We start from the raw sequence: 15,739 nt of genomic DNA, 5'->3' as shown, positions 1-15,739 counted from the left end.
GGTTGAGGATACTCTCCCAAGGGGGAAAGAAAAAAGCAAGAAGAACTGAGAAGAAGAAAACTGACCTCACCCATCACTGAAATATTTCGTACCTGAAGCACAACCACCTTGAGAGAAGAACATGGCGGTGGCTCTTCACGGTCACTTTTTTAAGGGGCTTGGGTTTGGTCCTGACTCAGAGGGAAATACAACTCCACTGAGAGGCACCTCCCCACACCTGCACACTTACAACCAAGCCTGGGCTTGGCCCCAGTGGACATAAAAGATGACTGCCAGGGTCACCAAGAGGTGGGAGGCTCGCTGTTACCAGGTCTACCCACATGGATCACAATGACTGCATGAGGTCATGGAATGCTGAAGATGAAATGAAAGTGGGTCCTAAGTCATAAAGTTGCAGGTGGTGGGCATCCTTTCAACAGGGCTCCCAGGAATAGAGCTATATCTCTCTCCCTGATGATCCTAGGAAGTAGCTCCCTCTCCCAGACAGAGTTGGGGTCAAATCCAGGCACATCCCACCAAACCCCACTCTCCCCAGGGCTTGCTGGGATGGAACGATAACTACAGGCTCCCTGCCTAAGATCTGTCTGGGTGAGGGCAGAGTACATAAATTTTGAGACAGAGGTGGATGGACCGGTAGCTTCTTAGGGAAGCAGAAGAAGGGTGGCAAGAAGCTGGCAGCAGCCCCCGAGAGGGCCCTGGCACCATGGACAATGACGAACCTCTTGAGCCTGAGACAAAAGGTGAAAATGCGTCCCATGTCTCACCACTCAGGCCCTTCCGGCTGCCTCAAGTGTAATGCCTAGTGACCGTGCAGACCCAGAAGCCCTCTTCCCTCTTCTCCTGGGACCCTATAGATTTGGGATAATGTGTGATGACTGCAGGGCTGGCCAAACAGGGAGCGAGAGAGTTTCATGCAATGCTGGGCTAGAACTAGCTCATACCAGCTCTGGATGACTTTAATTTTCATTCTGTGAGCTGGTTAATATCATGTTGGTAGTTGGGAATCTGCCATGTTGGGAATATTTACATCACTACATTGGCTAACAAATCAGGATTTTCTTTTTTTCTGGATAGCCAGTTCAACAGTTAGCAACATTCCACTGGTTGGATGGAATTCCAACATTGTGTAATGAAGAAATTAGGACACCATCACTTTTCGATGGCTATGTTTGATGGCTAAGCTGCTGTATGTCTTCTAAGTGTCAGACCACTGCTATTAATATTTCTACCCCTTGTCACACAGACCTTGACTTACAGACTGGGAAATAAATGTTGGAGCTTGGGTCTGTGGACATGGGCTGAGAAAGACACAGATCTCCATTGAGCTTATTTGGAACCCTACTCTCTAAGAACCTGGGTGGCCAAAACTTGCGACCCCTGCCATGAATGCTCAGCCCACCTAAAAGAGTAGATTGGTTGAGTTCTGACAGGGCACCTGGTGGTGCAACCTGGCTTCCCTAGACCTTTGCATCCTGCTGACATGGCATGACTAGCCCTACCTTTGTGTGTGGCTTGTAGGAAAGAGCCCAGGACTGGTTTCAGATCAGAGGCCCAGTGACAGAAAAGTCCCATCTAGCAAGTGCAGGGGCCTGGTGTGAGGAAATCCCAGGACTCATGTATTTAATCATAGCAATTAGTCTCAACCCCTCAACCCAGGGAGAGTGGCAAGCTCTTCCTTCTGCATGGTCATAAATTTGGATTGGAAGGAAGAGAAACTTTAGGTCAAATCCTTAGGAATCAAGTTAGCCCTCTGGTTCCCTGAGACTGCTTCTGTTCCATTTTATTTTACATTTGACCCAAGTCACCTGCCCTGCCCCTTGCCCTCTGTGCCTGCCAATGAGGAAGCCTCTGCATCCATACATGTCCTTTCTCTGAACGAGTAAAGCAGACCCTGAACCCCACCCAAGCCACAAAGAAGGAAAAGAGGAAGCAAGTAGTCGACATCCAAGGCTGGCCCAACCCAGGGGCTGGGACAGGGGCAAGCCTCCTGGAAACACGGAGGGCAGTTAGCACAGGAGGCTGCCCGGTGTCAGCGAAGGGAGGGCTCATAGGGTGAGGACCCCCCAAGAGGGCTGAGGGCACGCTTGAGCCATATAAGGCTGGGGTCAGTGGCTGCAGCCAAGACCCAGGTCGTTGACTAGTGAAACAGAGGGGCAGGAACGCCAGTTCTGGCCTCCATGGGAAAGGCCGGTTGATGGCTTTTGTTTCCAGAATTTAGGAGCTGAGTTTTTCTTCCAGATGAGAGCGACAGTGTGTCTGCACTGCAGAGCAGTAACGAAACACTCTACTGTGAGGCTGAAGCCCCCGTGGCTGTTGAGAAAGAGAAACCAGCCCGGGAGAGCTCAGAGACAGATCTTGAGATCGAAGGTGAGTGTAGGCCTTTGAGGGGTGAGGAGTGGCTCGCCTGCCTGCTCAGAAGCTGCAGAAATCGGTCCCTGCTGTCGACCCAGGGTCTGCCTGGAGGGACATGCTGTGGAGGGAATGTGGCTGTGCTCCGTGTTATCCCTCATCCTCCTCGAGACCGGCCTGGGGGTGGCGGTCGCCGCTACCCCATGCCCATTGCATCAGCTTGTCGAAAGCTGGACCAATAAAAGGGCAGGGGCTTCCGGTTTTCTGAATGTTTCCGCAAGTGGCCTCTATACCACCTTTGTACCAGTTCCAGGAGGTAGGCATTATTTACCTGCCTTTTATAGGGGAGGAAACTGAGGTTTAGAAAGACTGTGCAAGTGGCCGAGAAGTCTGCCAGCGTCTGCTGACTCCATGTTCACCCCACCTGGTCCATCTGCCCTCCGTATGCCATATCCCAGGGGCCCCTGGAGGATTTGGGGCCCATCTGGCATGCTGGCGACTTTCCTCTTCTCACAGGAGAGTTCTTGTTACCCCCGGTCGAGGGCCCCATATTTTCCTTCAACAAATCCAAGGGTGTCTGGGCAATGGGAGGGGGCTCTGGCTGAGGGTTATTGCAAACGTCACCTCCACCCTTTCCTCCCTCCCGGTCCCCTCAAGGAAGGAGGTGCGGAAAAAGGACACAGGAAGCAGAGCCAGAACAATGCTGGCCCCGCCTGATGCACTGGCCTTAGACTCCCCAGACTGAACCCCTTCCTCTCCTGTGTTCTGGAGCTGGGGGGGTGCAGTGTGATCAGTGGCTGCAGACACATGGGCGAGGCTGTTCTGCCGAATTCAGCTGTGTGGCTCCCCTGCGCAGTCACCTCCCCCTCATAGTCAACCTGCAACCTCACCCTCGACACAGACCTCCTCCTGCCACCCCCCGGGAATCCTGCTGTCCCTTTTCTAACTTCTTTCCCACTTCAAGGTTGCTGCTGACGCTGATCGCAACACCCAATTTTACAAGGTCAGAGGGGTGTCAGATAGAAACAATGGAGGTTGTATCCCAGTTTCCGGCTTCTATCTCTTTCCCCCTCCCCACACCCATGGCCGGCAAGTGATAAGACTGTTGCAAACGGCCTCGAAAATATAACTAAAGTGAATACAGCTAGAAGTGGTCAGCGGACTGCAAACAGAGTGAGTTCCAAGGACAAAGCTGGGGGTTACCTATCCTGCTTGGGCAAACAGGAACCTCTAAGGAGTGAATCTGGGCCCCACAGTTCTGTGTTGGATGGAAACTCAGGGCTCAGCTCCTCCAGTTTCTAGCGCCCCAGCAGCGGTGCTGAGATACTGAGGATGGTGCGGGAAGTCTCCCATGATGGCCCGAGACAGGAGCCTGGGCAGGAATAGCAAGCTGGTGGAGAGGCAACAGAAGCGAGAGAAGACGGATGTTACTTCTGCTCTTTCTGTACACCAGGCTATTTTGCACCCCAAGGGCCACTTGGCAAACTGGAGGTGGGGTGAGGGGGCAGATGCTACTTGAATCTCACGGGTAGAGACCAAGAATCTTGCTCAGGGATTTCCCTGGTGGTCCAGTGGTTAAGACTCCACGCTCCCTGACCAGGGTTCGATCCCCGGTTGGGAAAGATCCCCCAAGTTGCATGGCATAGCCAAAAAGAAATATATGAAGAAAAGCATCCTGCTAAATATTTTACATTGCACGTAACAGTCCCTCACAGAAGAGAATGATCCAATTCAAAATGTCCATAGTGCTGAAGCTCGAAAAACCCCCTGGTCTACAATCATCTGGAAAAGAAGGCCAATTTGTAGCTGTGCCTATAAAATCAACTTGCTTGCAAAGACTTTGTCTTTCCACCAACAAAGCTTTCGTTGTCCGTCTTAGAAATGTTTAGGGTGGGTTGGCCAAAGGCCCAGGGATGTGAAGGGAAAACAGATGCTGGCTTAGACCCCAGGTGGCCCTGGGAAGCTCAGCATCAGTGGAGCTTGTTCAATGAGGACAGGGTCGTGGGGCATCCCCACCGCCTGCTGCCCACTAGCCAGGCTAGTCTAAAGTCCAAGGAACTGAGCCCCCAGCCCCCAAGTGTATTTGTTTCCAATGGATTTGGGAGTCTTTTCATTCTTGCACATATAGAAGCCCACTGCATCCTACTTGGGCTTTTCCTAGTTGGGAGTTCTCTAAATCTTTCATAAATCTTTGTGGCTCACATTTTAACAGTGGCAATGAAACTAAAGGCTTTCCAGGTGGCACTAGTGGTAAAGAATCCACCTGCCGATACAGGAGACACAGAGATGCAGGTTTGATCCCTGGGTCGGGACGATCCCCTGGAGGAGGAAATGGCAACCCACTCCAGTGTTCTTGCCTGGAAAATTCCATGGACAGAGGACCTTGGTGGGCTACAGCCCATGGGGTCACAGAAGAGTCGGACACGACTGAGCACAGTGAAACTAAAACTGCGGTGGAAACTCCCTCAACTGTCAACAAACCACCAGCTTTTTGTCTGGCTGGCCTTTCAAAGGTGTCCCCAGGTGGGCACAGACGGGCTCACACATCCTTAAGGTCACCCTTACACACCCTTTCGCAGTCAACCTGGGAAGATGGGAGTGAAGCACATCGTTTCTTCCAGGTAGTTTGGAATCTAAAACCAGGGACCTTCTCTCTTACCAAAGGGAAACGTCCCCACGGGGTTTTCTGGAGTCAGAGTCTCCCACCACAGGCTGACCTTCCAGTTGGAGGAACATACACGCATAGGATCAGACCCTCAGGCAGAGAGGACACCAGTCAGAATCAAATGTGGTCTGGGTTAGCAGGAAGATAAGGCAAAGGAAGAAGAGAAACTCCGCTTCTTCCTCTGGCATCTTTTTTTTTTTTTTGCAGATACCGAGAAATTTTTCACCACTGGACAAAAGGAGCTGTACCTGGAGGCCTGCAAACTGGTGGGCGTAGTGCCCGTCTCCTACTTCATCCGGAACATGGAGGAGTCCTACATAAACCTCAACCACCATGGGCTGGGCCCCAACGGAACCAAGGCTATTGCTATAGCCCTGGTGGTGAGCATGCCAGTGCGGGCACATGAAGCCTGGCAGAGTTGGGGCTTGACAGGGTGGTGGGCCCAAGAGTCAGAGAGCCCTACTGTGGGACCTGAGTTGCCACCTCCTTGCCCACCTTGCCCTAGGCTCTGCATGGTATTGTTTAGCTGCTTAGTCATCTCCAACTCATTTATGACCCCATGGACTTCAGCCTGCCAGGCTCCTCTGTCCATGGAATTTTCTAGCAAGAATACAGGAGTGGGTTCCATTTCCTTCTCCAGGGGATCTTCCCAATCCAGGGATCAAACCTTCATTTCCTGCAGGGCAGGCCAGTTGTTTACCACTGAACCACCTGGAATCCCAGACTCTGCATCACTATCAGCTGTTTCCCCAATAGGCATGGATGCCCATTAGCTCCTAAGAAAGAGGTTACTAGAGACCCAGACCTTGAAAGTCTGTGTTCTTTCATATCCAGGAAGCAAAGGCACAAGGCTGTGGACACTGGAAAAGCAACTGATCTGGGCAAGGGCCCAAATGCTAGTGCGAAAACACAAGACAAAATATCAGCCAGGTCTCCATTCCAAGACCTCCATCTCCATTATCCTTTTCGATAAATGAGTTCACTACTGAGCCATTCAATTCTATGTCTGCCTTTGGCAACATTAGGTGTAATTCTTCAAGATCACACTGCAGAGTGAATCCTGTTTTCCCACAGGAATAATGTTCTCACTCAGCCCGGCATGAGTGAACAAGGACTTGACCTTGAACTTACTATATAGCGTTCCGCACGCACAACTGACTCCACCTCAGGAAAACAGACAATGTAGCAGGTGTATGTCAGTATAACGCTGTTGGTTCACTTAGGACAGTAAAGAAAAAGTTTGATTTAAAAAAAAACACTCATTTTTGAATCTATAACAGCATTTACACTTAGTGCGTGCTCGTTAAGAAGTCACTGAACGTGACCCTCAGAAGGAGGAGGGAAGGGAGGGAAGAGCAGAGAAAGAACAAAGCCATCTTGAAATTTATGGAGCGTTGAAAGACTGATTAATGAAGTGTTAGGAATGCACCATTACCTCATGAGCTTCATGGGGAAAAAAAAATAGAATATAATGAAATCCACTCAGGACTTGGGCCGCTTGGCTCTCAGGAACAGCAGTTTCTGTTTAGGGGGAGTTTTTCTTCTCTCTGTATCACCCCTTTGACAATTAATCATTGTGACATTCCCATGGACTGAACGTTTAATTATTACTGATATCTCTGGTACAGTTGAACTTCTCACATGTCATGCTCTCCCCTGGCTGAGATGAAGAGCGCCCCGATAGGAGGGGTCATTTTCATACTTCCTGGGATCTATCCCTCCTCCGCCGATCTCCATGCCCCTGGACTTAGTGGGCTGTGGACCCCCTGCAGAGGAGGGATGATTTCTGTTTATCCCTGTTTCCTGGGCAGCTGGCACAGAGGGTGACAAATAGATACTCGTCCTTGTGAAATGAATGTGGATGGACTTGGCGATCGGGCCCACCCGCCGCACCACACGCTGTGCTGGCCCCCAGGACGACTCTGAAAGTGGCCCTTCAGTCCCAGTTTCTGCTAAATGACGCCTAGACTGGGAGGGCCCCTGAGCTTTGCCACCACCACCCCCTCCCCGCAGAGAGCTGAGGCCAGAGGACACTTCCTGAAGGCCCCGGAGGACCTCCCTGCGTGGCTGTAATTCGCTCTGTGACACTCTCCCTTTGCTTGAGACGAGAGCTCCTACCACATTCTACTTCTCTCGTGGCTTTGTGGGCTTCGAAAGTGCTCAGATCCAAAGATTAATCTGTTCTCTCTGCCTTTCTGCACAGGGAACGAGGTGGGGAAGGGAAGGACAGAAGTTGTGGTTAGAGCTAACCCCAGTCCCTCTTGCTGCAATGCTAGTCATTTCCACTTGCCTTGTTCCCTATGGAAATGCAGACTAGCTTGCATGTAGATATTGATTTAAGATTTAGGTTCTAATACGTATCAGTACCAAAGGAGAAGGGCGGGCAAGAATTGGGAGATTGGCATTGCAATACATACACTATTGATACCATGTGTAAAATAGATAGCTAATGAGACCATATGCTATTGCACAGGGGGTCTACTGAATGCTCTGTAGTGACCTGCATGGGAAGGAACTCCAAAAAAGAGGGGGTATTGCTGACTCACTTTGCTGTACAGCACGCACTAACACAACATTGTAAAGCAATTATACTCCCATAAAAATCAATTAGGAAAGTATTTAAGCTCCAGTTCCCTCCAAACAGCCTTGAGGCAACATCCTGACTGTCAGAGAGTCCAGATAAACCTTAAGCCTAGACTAGAAGAGACGCCTCTGAGCAAGATGGCACAGGAGATGCGTTAGGCTTGAATACCGTTCTTAAATGTATCAGAGAGGCCCTGCGAGCTACGGTCCATGGGGTCACAAAGAGTCGGACACGACTGAGTGACTGAACTGAACTGAAATGTATCACTTTCTCCTTAATCCTGGAGTAGGTCACAGGCCTCTCTCCTCAAGGCTAAATGGTTAAAATCTGTTCCCCTCACCCTTGCGCCTTCCCCTTTGCAGGACTCTGTTGTCATGTCCCCCTTCTAAATCCCCTCTGGGAATCCCTTGTTGGGAAAGGAGGTGCCCAGAAGAAGCATGTCCTAGCAAAACTTCCCTGGTGGGTCAGTGGTGAAGAACCACCTGCCAATGCAGGAGACACGGGTTCAATCCCTGGGTTGAGAAGATCCCCTGCAGTAGGGAAATGGCAACCCACTCCAGTACTCTTACCTGGGAAATCCCGTGGACAGAGGAGCCTGGCAGGCTGCGGTCCACCAGGGGTCTCAAAGAGTCGGACGTGACTTAGTGACGAAGCAACAACCACGAAACAAAACTCATGGGGATGGCAGTAGCCCTGCCTTATTCCCCTGTTGCTAGCCACTCCTCCACTCCAGAACTGCTAGCCCGCACCTCCATACCCTCTGACACAGCCAGGATGTTCAAGAGGGCTGATGGGTTCTGGGCAAAGGCAGGGAACTGACTCTGTCACCATCCATCTTTCTCTCTCTCCCCCTCCCCTTGTGGTGGCTGAAGTCTAACACGACCGTCCTCACGCTGGAGCTGGCGGACAACTGCATCACGGAGGAGGGCATCCTGAGCCTGGTGGAGATGCTGCAGGAAAACTACTACCTTCAGGAGATGGTGCTGTGCCCGGTCCTGCCTGTTCCTACCTCCACACTCAGGGCCTCAGAATCCACTCGAGACAAGCCAGAGACCCCTACCCGAGCCCAGCCTCCAGGCTTTCTGCTCTCAATCTGGGGGCTCCTCCCCACTAGAAGTGACTTCTCAGAGGAAGTTCCACCCCTAAGAGGCTGACCAGGTTCCCCATGGGCATAGGAAACCCTGAGAACCTATTTCCATCTGACCTCACAAGTCCCTAAATGGACAAACTTCTTTAGAGTTGCCTTAACGTGAACTTTCTTAAAGAAAATAAAGTCACGAGATAATTTCATAAAATACAATGCATCCAGAGATAGATGATTGGCGATGGTTGGACACCAGCATGAGTGTACTTCAGCCCACTGAGCTGTACCCTTCAAAATGGTTAGGATGGCAAACGTGTGTACGTCTATTTTACTACAGTTTTAAAACTTGGAAAAAGAAGGGGGAAAAACGACCAAGATCATAATGGCAAAGTTATGTAAAGTCCCTCCCATTCGCCTGAATGGACTGTGTCCATTTATACCCCAGTTTCTTCCGAGCACAGTAATTCATGCTTCAGGAACCAGTGAAGGGAATTACAATAATTGCTTACTCTTAATTTGTTTATCAGTTGTTTCATACTAAACCCTCCAAATAGTTATCTTGGGTTTCCAAAAAAAAAATGCAATGTGCTTATCTAAAATACCAGGGTGAAACTGGGGAGGGTGGGGGGAGTCTTTGAGGTCAGCTTCAGAGAATTGAGACCAGCCTAGGGCCTCGCCATGAAACATCAGAAAAACCAGGGGTCCTCTCCTCCTCCTCTACCTCTTTCTCCTCCTCGTCCTCCTCTTTCTCTTCCTCCTCCTCTTTTTAATCTCCCTAACCCTTCCAGTCCTTCGACCTAACACCTGCTCTCTCTACCCCAACCTTATGTCCTTAGGACAGGCCTCAAGTAAGCCCCCACCCCCCATCATTTGTTAACCAGGGCCCTTTGGTGGGATTTTTACGTACAGAAGTGTTCTCTTGCCTTTTAGAATGTTTCCGACAATGATCTCGGCTTGGAGGGGGCCAGAATCCTCTCCGAGTTCCTCCAGAATAACACCTCCTCGCTTTTCAGTCTTCAGCTTTCAGGTGAGCCTATGAAGGGCTTCCCACGTGGTACTAGTGGTTAAGAAACTGCCTGCCAATACAGGAGACTCAAGAGACACAGGTTCAGTCCCAGAGTGGGGAAGACCCCCTGGAGAAGGAAATGGCAACCCCCTCCAGTATTTTTGCCTGGAGAATTCCATGGACAGAGGAGCCTGGTGGGCTGCAGTCCCTGGGGCAGCAAAGACTCAGACTCCACAGAAGCGACTTAGCACTCACGCCTGGCGCTTTCTTATATAAAAGTTTGTATATTTACTGTTGTCAAGTTCATCAGTCTTTTCTTTTACGGTTTTGATTTTTGTAGTCTTGCTTAAAAACTGTTTCCTACTTCAGATTTTAAAGTATTTTATTTTATTTTCTTCAAATATTTTTGTAATTTTTCCCACATAGATCTTTAATATATCTGGAATTTATTTTTGTTCATGGCATTAGGTAGAAATCCTATGTGTTATTTTCACCTGGCTAAAATTCATAGCCAAGTGCCCAGCTTCGTTAATTGAATAACTTATCCTTTACTGACTAACTTGAATGCCATTTTAACATATATTAAAGTGTGTGTTAGTCAGTTATGTGTGACTCTTTGCGACCCCATGGACTGTAACCCACCATGCTCCTGTGACCATGGAATTCTCCAGGCAAGAATACTAGAGTGGGCTGCCATTCCCTTCTCCAGGGGAGCTTCCCGACCCAGAGATCGATCCTGGGTCTCCTGCGTTACGGGTGGATTCCTTACCATCTGAGCCACCAGAGAAGTCCATCATATGTTAAATTGCCATATAAATATAGATTCCTTTCTAGAATCTCTATCCCATTTCATTTAGCTATTTCTATGTCAACATTGTACTGTTTTAGTATTTGTTTAAAATATTAAAATTATAATATGTTATAATTAGTTGAAATTTATAAAATATATCAAGTATGTAACATTCAATATATTAGTTTTATACTTATATGCTTATATTAGATATTTTAATATGTTTGAGCTTCCCCAGCGGCTCTGCAGTGCAAGAATCCACCTGCAATGCAGGAGACACAGGTTCTGATCCCTGGGTTGAGAAAATACCCTGGAGAAGGAAACAGCAACCCACTCCAGTATTCCAACCTGGGAAATCCCACTGACAGAACCTGGCAGGCTGCAGTCCATGGGATTGCAAAAGAGTCATACATGACTTAGTGACTAAACAACAACAATAATGTGTTTAATATTTGAGTGGACAAAGTTTGACCTTTTTCAAAGTAATCTTGGCTATTCCTGGACAGTTTCTCCTCCAGGTGAATTTTTAAATCATTTTGTCAAGTTCTATTAAAAAAACTTATTGGGATTTTGGTTGGAGTTATATTTAATATTCTAGGTTAATTCAGGAAATATCAGACATATTCAAAATATTGAATAGCTTCATTTAAGAACTTGGTTTCATCAGGTTTTTTTATGTTCTTCAATAAATTGTTATAGTTTTATTTCATTATTAGTCATGCATATTTCATATTAGCTTTATGTCTAGGTCTTTATCATTTCATTCTTATGAGAATAGAATGTTTTTTCTACCACTTTTTCTAATTACTTTATTCTTGGTATCAGAGAAGGCAATGGCACCCCACTCCAGTACTCTTGCCTGGAAAATCCCATGAACAGAGGAGCCTGGTGGGCTACAGTCCATGGGGTTGCTAAGAGTCGGACACAACTGAGGGACTTCCCTTTCACTTTTCACTTTCATGCATTGAAGGAAATGGCAACCCACTCCAGTACTCTTGCCTGGAGAATCCTAGGGACGGGGAAGCCTGGTGGGCTGCCGTCTATGGGGTCGCACAGAGTTGGATACAACTGAAGCGACTTAGCAGCAGCAGCATGAGAGCTATTAATTTTTGTACATTGAGCCTATTGTCAATCATTTTATTGAACTATCTTACTAGTTCTGACATTTTGTTAATATTCTTGATTATTTATGTAGGTGATAATGTCTGCAAACAATGGAAGTTTTTGTCTCTTCTTTCCAGTATTTATGGCTCCTGGAGAGTTTTTTGGTTGTATTGGCTAAGACCTCTAATATAACATTAATCCAGAATGTTATTTGCAAAAACACGAACTTCCCAGTCCTATCCCAGGCTGCTAAGTCAGAATCTTTAGGGGAAAAGGCTAAGAATCTGTATTTTTCATCTATCTTCCAAATAATTTCTTACAGCCAATGCAGGACAGGTAACAAATAGTATAAATACAACAATTTGAGTAACAGATCACATAAGTTTCTACACTGACTAGATTCTCATCTCATTTCATTGTACTGGTGCCAGAAACAACCAAGGAAGTATTTGTGTTTCAATGGATTCATTCATTCATTCATTCATTCAGGATTAACTGAGCACCTGCTATGTGCCAAGCGCTTTCTCAGTGCTAGAGACATACGGTTTATTAAACTTTCAAGGAGAAATTTGGGGATAAGAATTTGTGTCATCTATTCCCCGCAAATCACCAGTGTTTTATCAATGGATTCCTTAGCAGGGCCAGGGCTAGGATAAGACAAGGAAGGCACTCGCCTCAGCCGCAGAACTTAAGGGGCAACAAAAAACTCAGTAACCAAGTAAATAACATCTTAAAGCAACATTTTTAAAAGCCAAAATTAATACAAAGATAAATCCATGGGTGAAGAAAAATATCAACACTTTAAATAAACCACAGAATCCCACAGGGACAGATTGGAATGAAGTACAGGGTCAGATCCTGCTTTTATTTAAACTCTGGTTCATCATAGATGTTTTTACATTGATTTGCATTTTAAACTATTAAGATCTTATTCATCGCAATTGCTGAGATTTTTGGCACCCTTCGATTTTGCACGCATGGTAAGTGACTCATTCATCTCTCCAGGCCCACCTCTGCTGCTTAGACTTGAATTAGCATTTTTAGAACATCACAGAGTTTAGGCACAAGGCCAGAGGTTGATGCTATCAGTGGAGGCTCAGGGCATGGTGTACCAACTCCTGAAACTCCCTGCACAGTCAGGGCAGAGAGAGAAGGGAAGGAGCACTAAAGAGATGGTAATGAGCTGCCTTTCTCCCCGTGTGTGCCTCTGTGCCCAAACACTGCTTTAAGCATTTGCGCAAACCCACCGCGCATCCAGGCTGCCACGTAACACTGAGAAGAGTTCCACATGCTATACAGTCCGTCCTTGCTGAACTTGCCACCTTTTCTATGTCCGATTGTTCCAAAGGCAAGACACTAGCAGGACTAAGATATGGAGGGTTAGGGAGCCTTAGTCTGAAGAACGTTGCTAACGCACCCCCTTCACTGCAGGGAATAACTTCAAGGAAGAATCTGCAGAGCTGTTCTGTCAAGCCTTGTCGGTAAGAAGGCAGGGGTGCGGGTGCGGCCAGCCCTGTGAGCGATGCTGCTGGGACATGGGTGGCTCTGAGCGTCAGGAAGGAGTGAGACCACTTGCCTGGTGTAGGGAGCTGCTGAGTGTTCAGACTCCAGTCCTATCAAAAGCCTCAGCAATTGGTAGGACTGTTTGGATGGTGCTAAATTCTCCTAGCAGTCATCAACAGTTCTACAGGAAATGAACGGTCCTCCGTCTAAGAACACTAGCCTACTTAATTTTCGGCATACGCGGGCCCCCATCGCAGTGTTCCAAGTGAGGCATTTGCAGAGAAGACAGAGAAGACAAAAATCACCTTTCTCTGCCCTGTTTCTTTCTCTAGAACAATTACAGAATTAAATCACTGGATCTCAGTCACAACAAATTCTGTGACAAGGCAGGCGAGTACCTGGGGCAGATGCTAGGTGAGTCCTGCTGCGAAGGGAGGGGCCCAGGAAAGGGAGGGACATAGGGTAGGATGGCTTGTCAGAGCTCGTCTCCTGTTTCTTTATTGTTATTGACAGTTCTGATTATAAAAAGCAATGTAAACGATACCCCAAATTCATTTTGAAGGGAGCAAACATCTGAATGTGGGAAGTAAAAAAACTTCAAAATAATTAGATTAGAATAACATAAAAGTAACTCGTTTCTATGAGAAATAATACAGAGAGATGACCTCAGGGAGGCTAAAGATTATTAAACAGAAATGGGCACACACTGTAACAAAACAGTGGGCAGAAACTGCAGCAAAAACGAGTCATACATTTGGCAACAGTGAAGTGAAAACTTTCAGATGATAAAAGAAATCATGGGGCAGTGATAGAAGACACGCACTCGTTAGGGAGTAGAAATGTAGAACATTTGTAAAATATACAAGATTACTGTTCAGAATACTGACGAAAATTTCTCTAGCTCAATTAGGCAGTGATAAATACTCCCAGTAAAAAAAATAAAACAACTGGCCAAAGCATATGGACAGTGACCAAAGAAAACCAAGTGTCCGCACTCTTCAGTAATTAAAAACATCCAAAAGAAAACCACAAACAGATTTCCTTTGTCATCTAGCAGAGCTGTAACAGTTTCCCATCAGAGAATATCAATTGCGGTGAAAATGAACAAAAAATAGGGACACTCACAAGTCTGCTAGATAAAGGCACTTTGGAGAACAATTTGACTACATTTAGTAATATATATTACGGAGAAGGCAATGGCAACCCACTCCAGTACTCTTGCCTGGAAAATCCCATGGACAGAGGAGCCTGGTGGGCTGTAGTCCATGGGGTCGCGAAGAGTCGGACACGACTGAAGCGACTTAGCAGCAGCAGCAGTAATATATTGGAAATGTATATATTCTATGACGCAGTTCACCTCTATAGGTGTCTCAGAGAAGGTCTCGTGCATACAGAGAGAGCTGTCCGAGGAGGTTCATTATAACAAAAGTGTTATAAAGGGGGGAAAACAAACTAAACGTTCTCTCCTGGGGAAATGAATAGAAGCAGAGAGGACTCCTAGCAGTGGGGACCGAGTGCTCATCTAGATGGGGAGGGGAGAGGAAACCGCCCAGGGAAGGCGGCTCTTTGTTGAAAACTGAATATAAAAGAAGAAACAGCCGTGCTATATAGCTTTCCAGGAAGAAAGCCTGTTTGAGGAACTTGGGGAGACAGTGTGGCTGAAGTACAGGGAACAGGGGAGGAGAATGGAAGGGAGAGAGGTCGTTGAGGTGGCGGGCAGCCCGTCACGTCGGGCTGTTGGAGCTATGACACCCACAGAGCCTGGGCTTCATTCAACGCATGGCGTATCATGAAGGATGTGAGCGTGGGAATGATGAGGGACAGCTGGGAGGCTCAGACCCACTCCGTGACTCCTGCATCCGAGGAGGATGGGAGGGGAAGAGGGAGGCGTGGTGACTGGGGGACAGAATCACAGCGTGAGCTCAACCAGGGGGCTCTCGGAGGGGATGGATTCAGAATATGCTCCAGAAGTAAAGCCAAAAGGGCTTGCTGATGTGAAGAGGGAGGGAAAGGGAGAGATAAAGATAGATTCGTGATTCTTTTGTTTCAGTTCCTGGTGAGATGGAGGTGGTGTTTACTCAGTGAGGGGAACTCAGGGAGTCACAGTACAGAGGGGCAGGAGTTAGGAGTCAAGGTGTCTGCTTTTGGCCAGGAAGGGCTTTCAATGCCCATTTGACGCCGACACGGAGACGTCAGGAAGGTGGTTTGCTGGGTCAGTTTAGAGTGTGGAGAACAGGTCAGAACTGGAAACATATTTGCGAGGTATTTAAAGCCACGGCCATGTGTCCAGATGAGGTCGTCCAGGCGAAGAGTGCAGACAGAGTTGAGTAGGGGGCCATCCTACTGCCCCCGGGGTCACTCCAACATTTTAAGGGGTCACAGAGGAGGAGGAGCTGGAGTGGGAGTGATGAGTCAAACAGCAGGGAAAGTGAGGTACCAAGGAGCCACGCGATGGGGAGCATTTTCAAGAAGGGGGAGGTGGTCAGCGGGGTGAAGTACTGCTTAGAGATCAAATAAGAAGACAGAAAAGTGACCACAGGACTTGCCAGCGTGGAGATAACTAGTGAGGGGGTATGCAAACCCAACTGGAGTGGGTTGAGTTGAAAATGAGATGCAAAGAAGTGAAAATGGCCCTGTAAGCAACTCCAGGCGCT

The 15,739-nt window shown here is 47.7% G+C and overlaps 1 protein-coding gene across 1 annotated transcript in view; it reads left to right on the top strand.

Moving 5' to 3' along the window:
* The first annotated feature begins 703 nt into the window (after nt 1–703).
* LRRC74A (leucine rich repeat containing 74A) overlaps nt 704–15,739 on the top strand; it is a 29,401-nt gene continuing 14,365 nt past the window's right edge. The window contains exons 1-7 of the mRNA XM_070378576.1: nt 704–740; nt 2,239–2,367; nt 5,222–5,394; nt 8,471–8,578; nt 9,613–9,709; nt 13,014–13,063; nt 13,418–13,499. Of these exons, the coding sequence (XP_070234677.1) occupies nt 704–740; nt 2,239–2,367; nt 5,222–5,394; nt 8,471–8,578; nt 9,613–9,709; nt 13,014–13,063; nt 13,418–13,499 (676 nt within the window). The remainder of the gene's footprint in view (nt 741–2,238; nt 2,368–5,221; nt 5,395–8,470; nt 8,579–9,612; nt 9,710–13,013; nt 13,064–13,417; nt 13,500–15,739) is intronic.

The sequence above is a fragment of the Bos mutus genome, chromosome 10, assembly GCF_027580195.1.
Source record: "Bos mutus isolate GX-2022 chromosome 10, NWIPB_WYAK_1.1, whole genome shotgun sequence".
Lineage (NCBI taxonomy): Eukaryota > Metazoa > Chordata > Mammalia > Artiodactyla > Bovidae > Bos > Bos mutus.
Note: the sequence above shows the minus strand (reverse complement) of the source record. Positions and strands in the feature narration are given on the sequence as shown.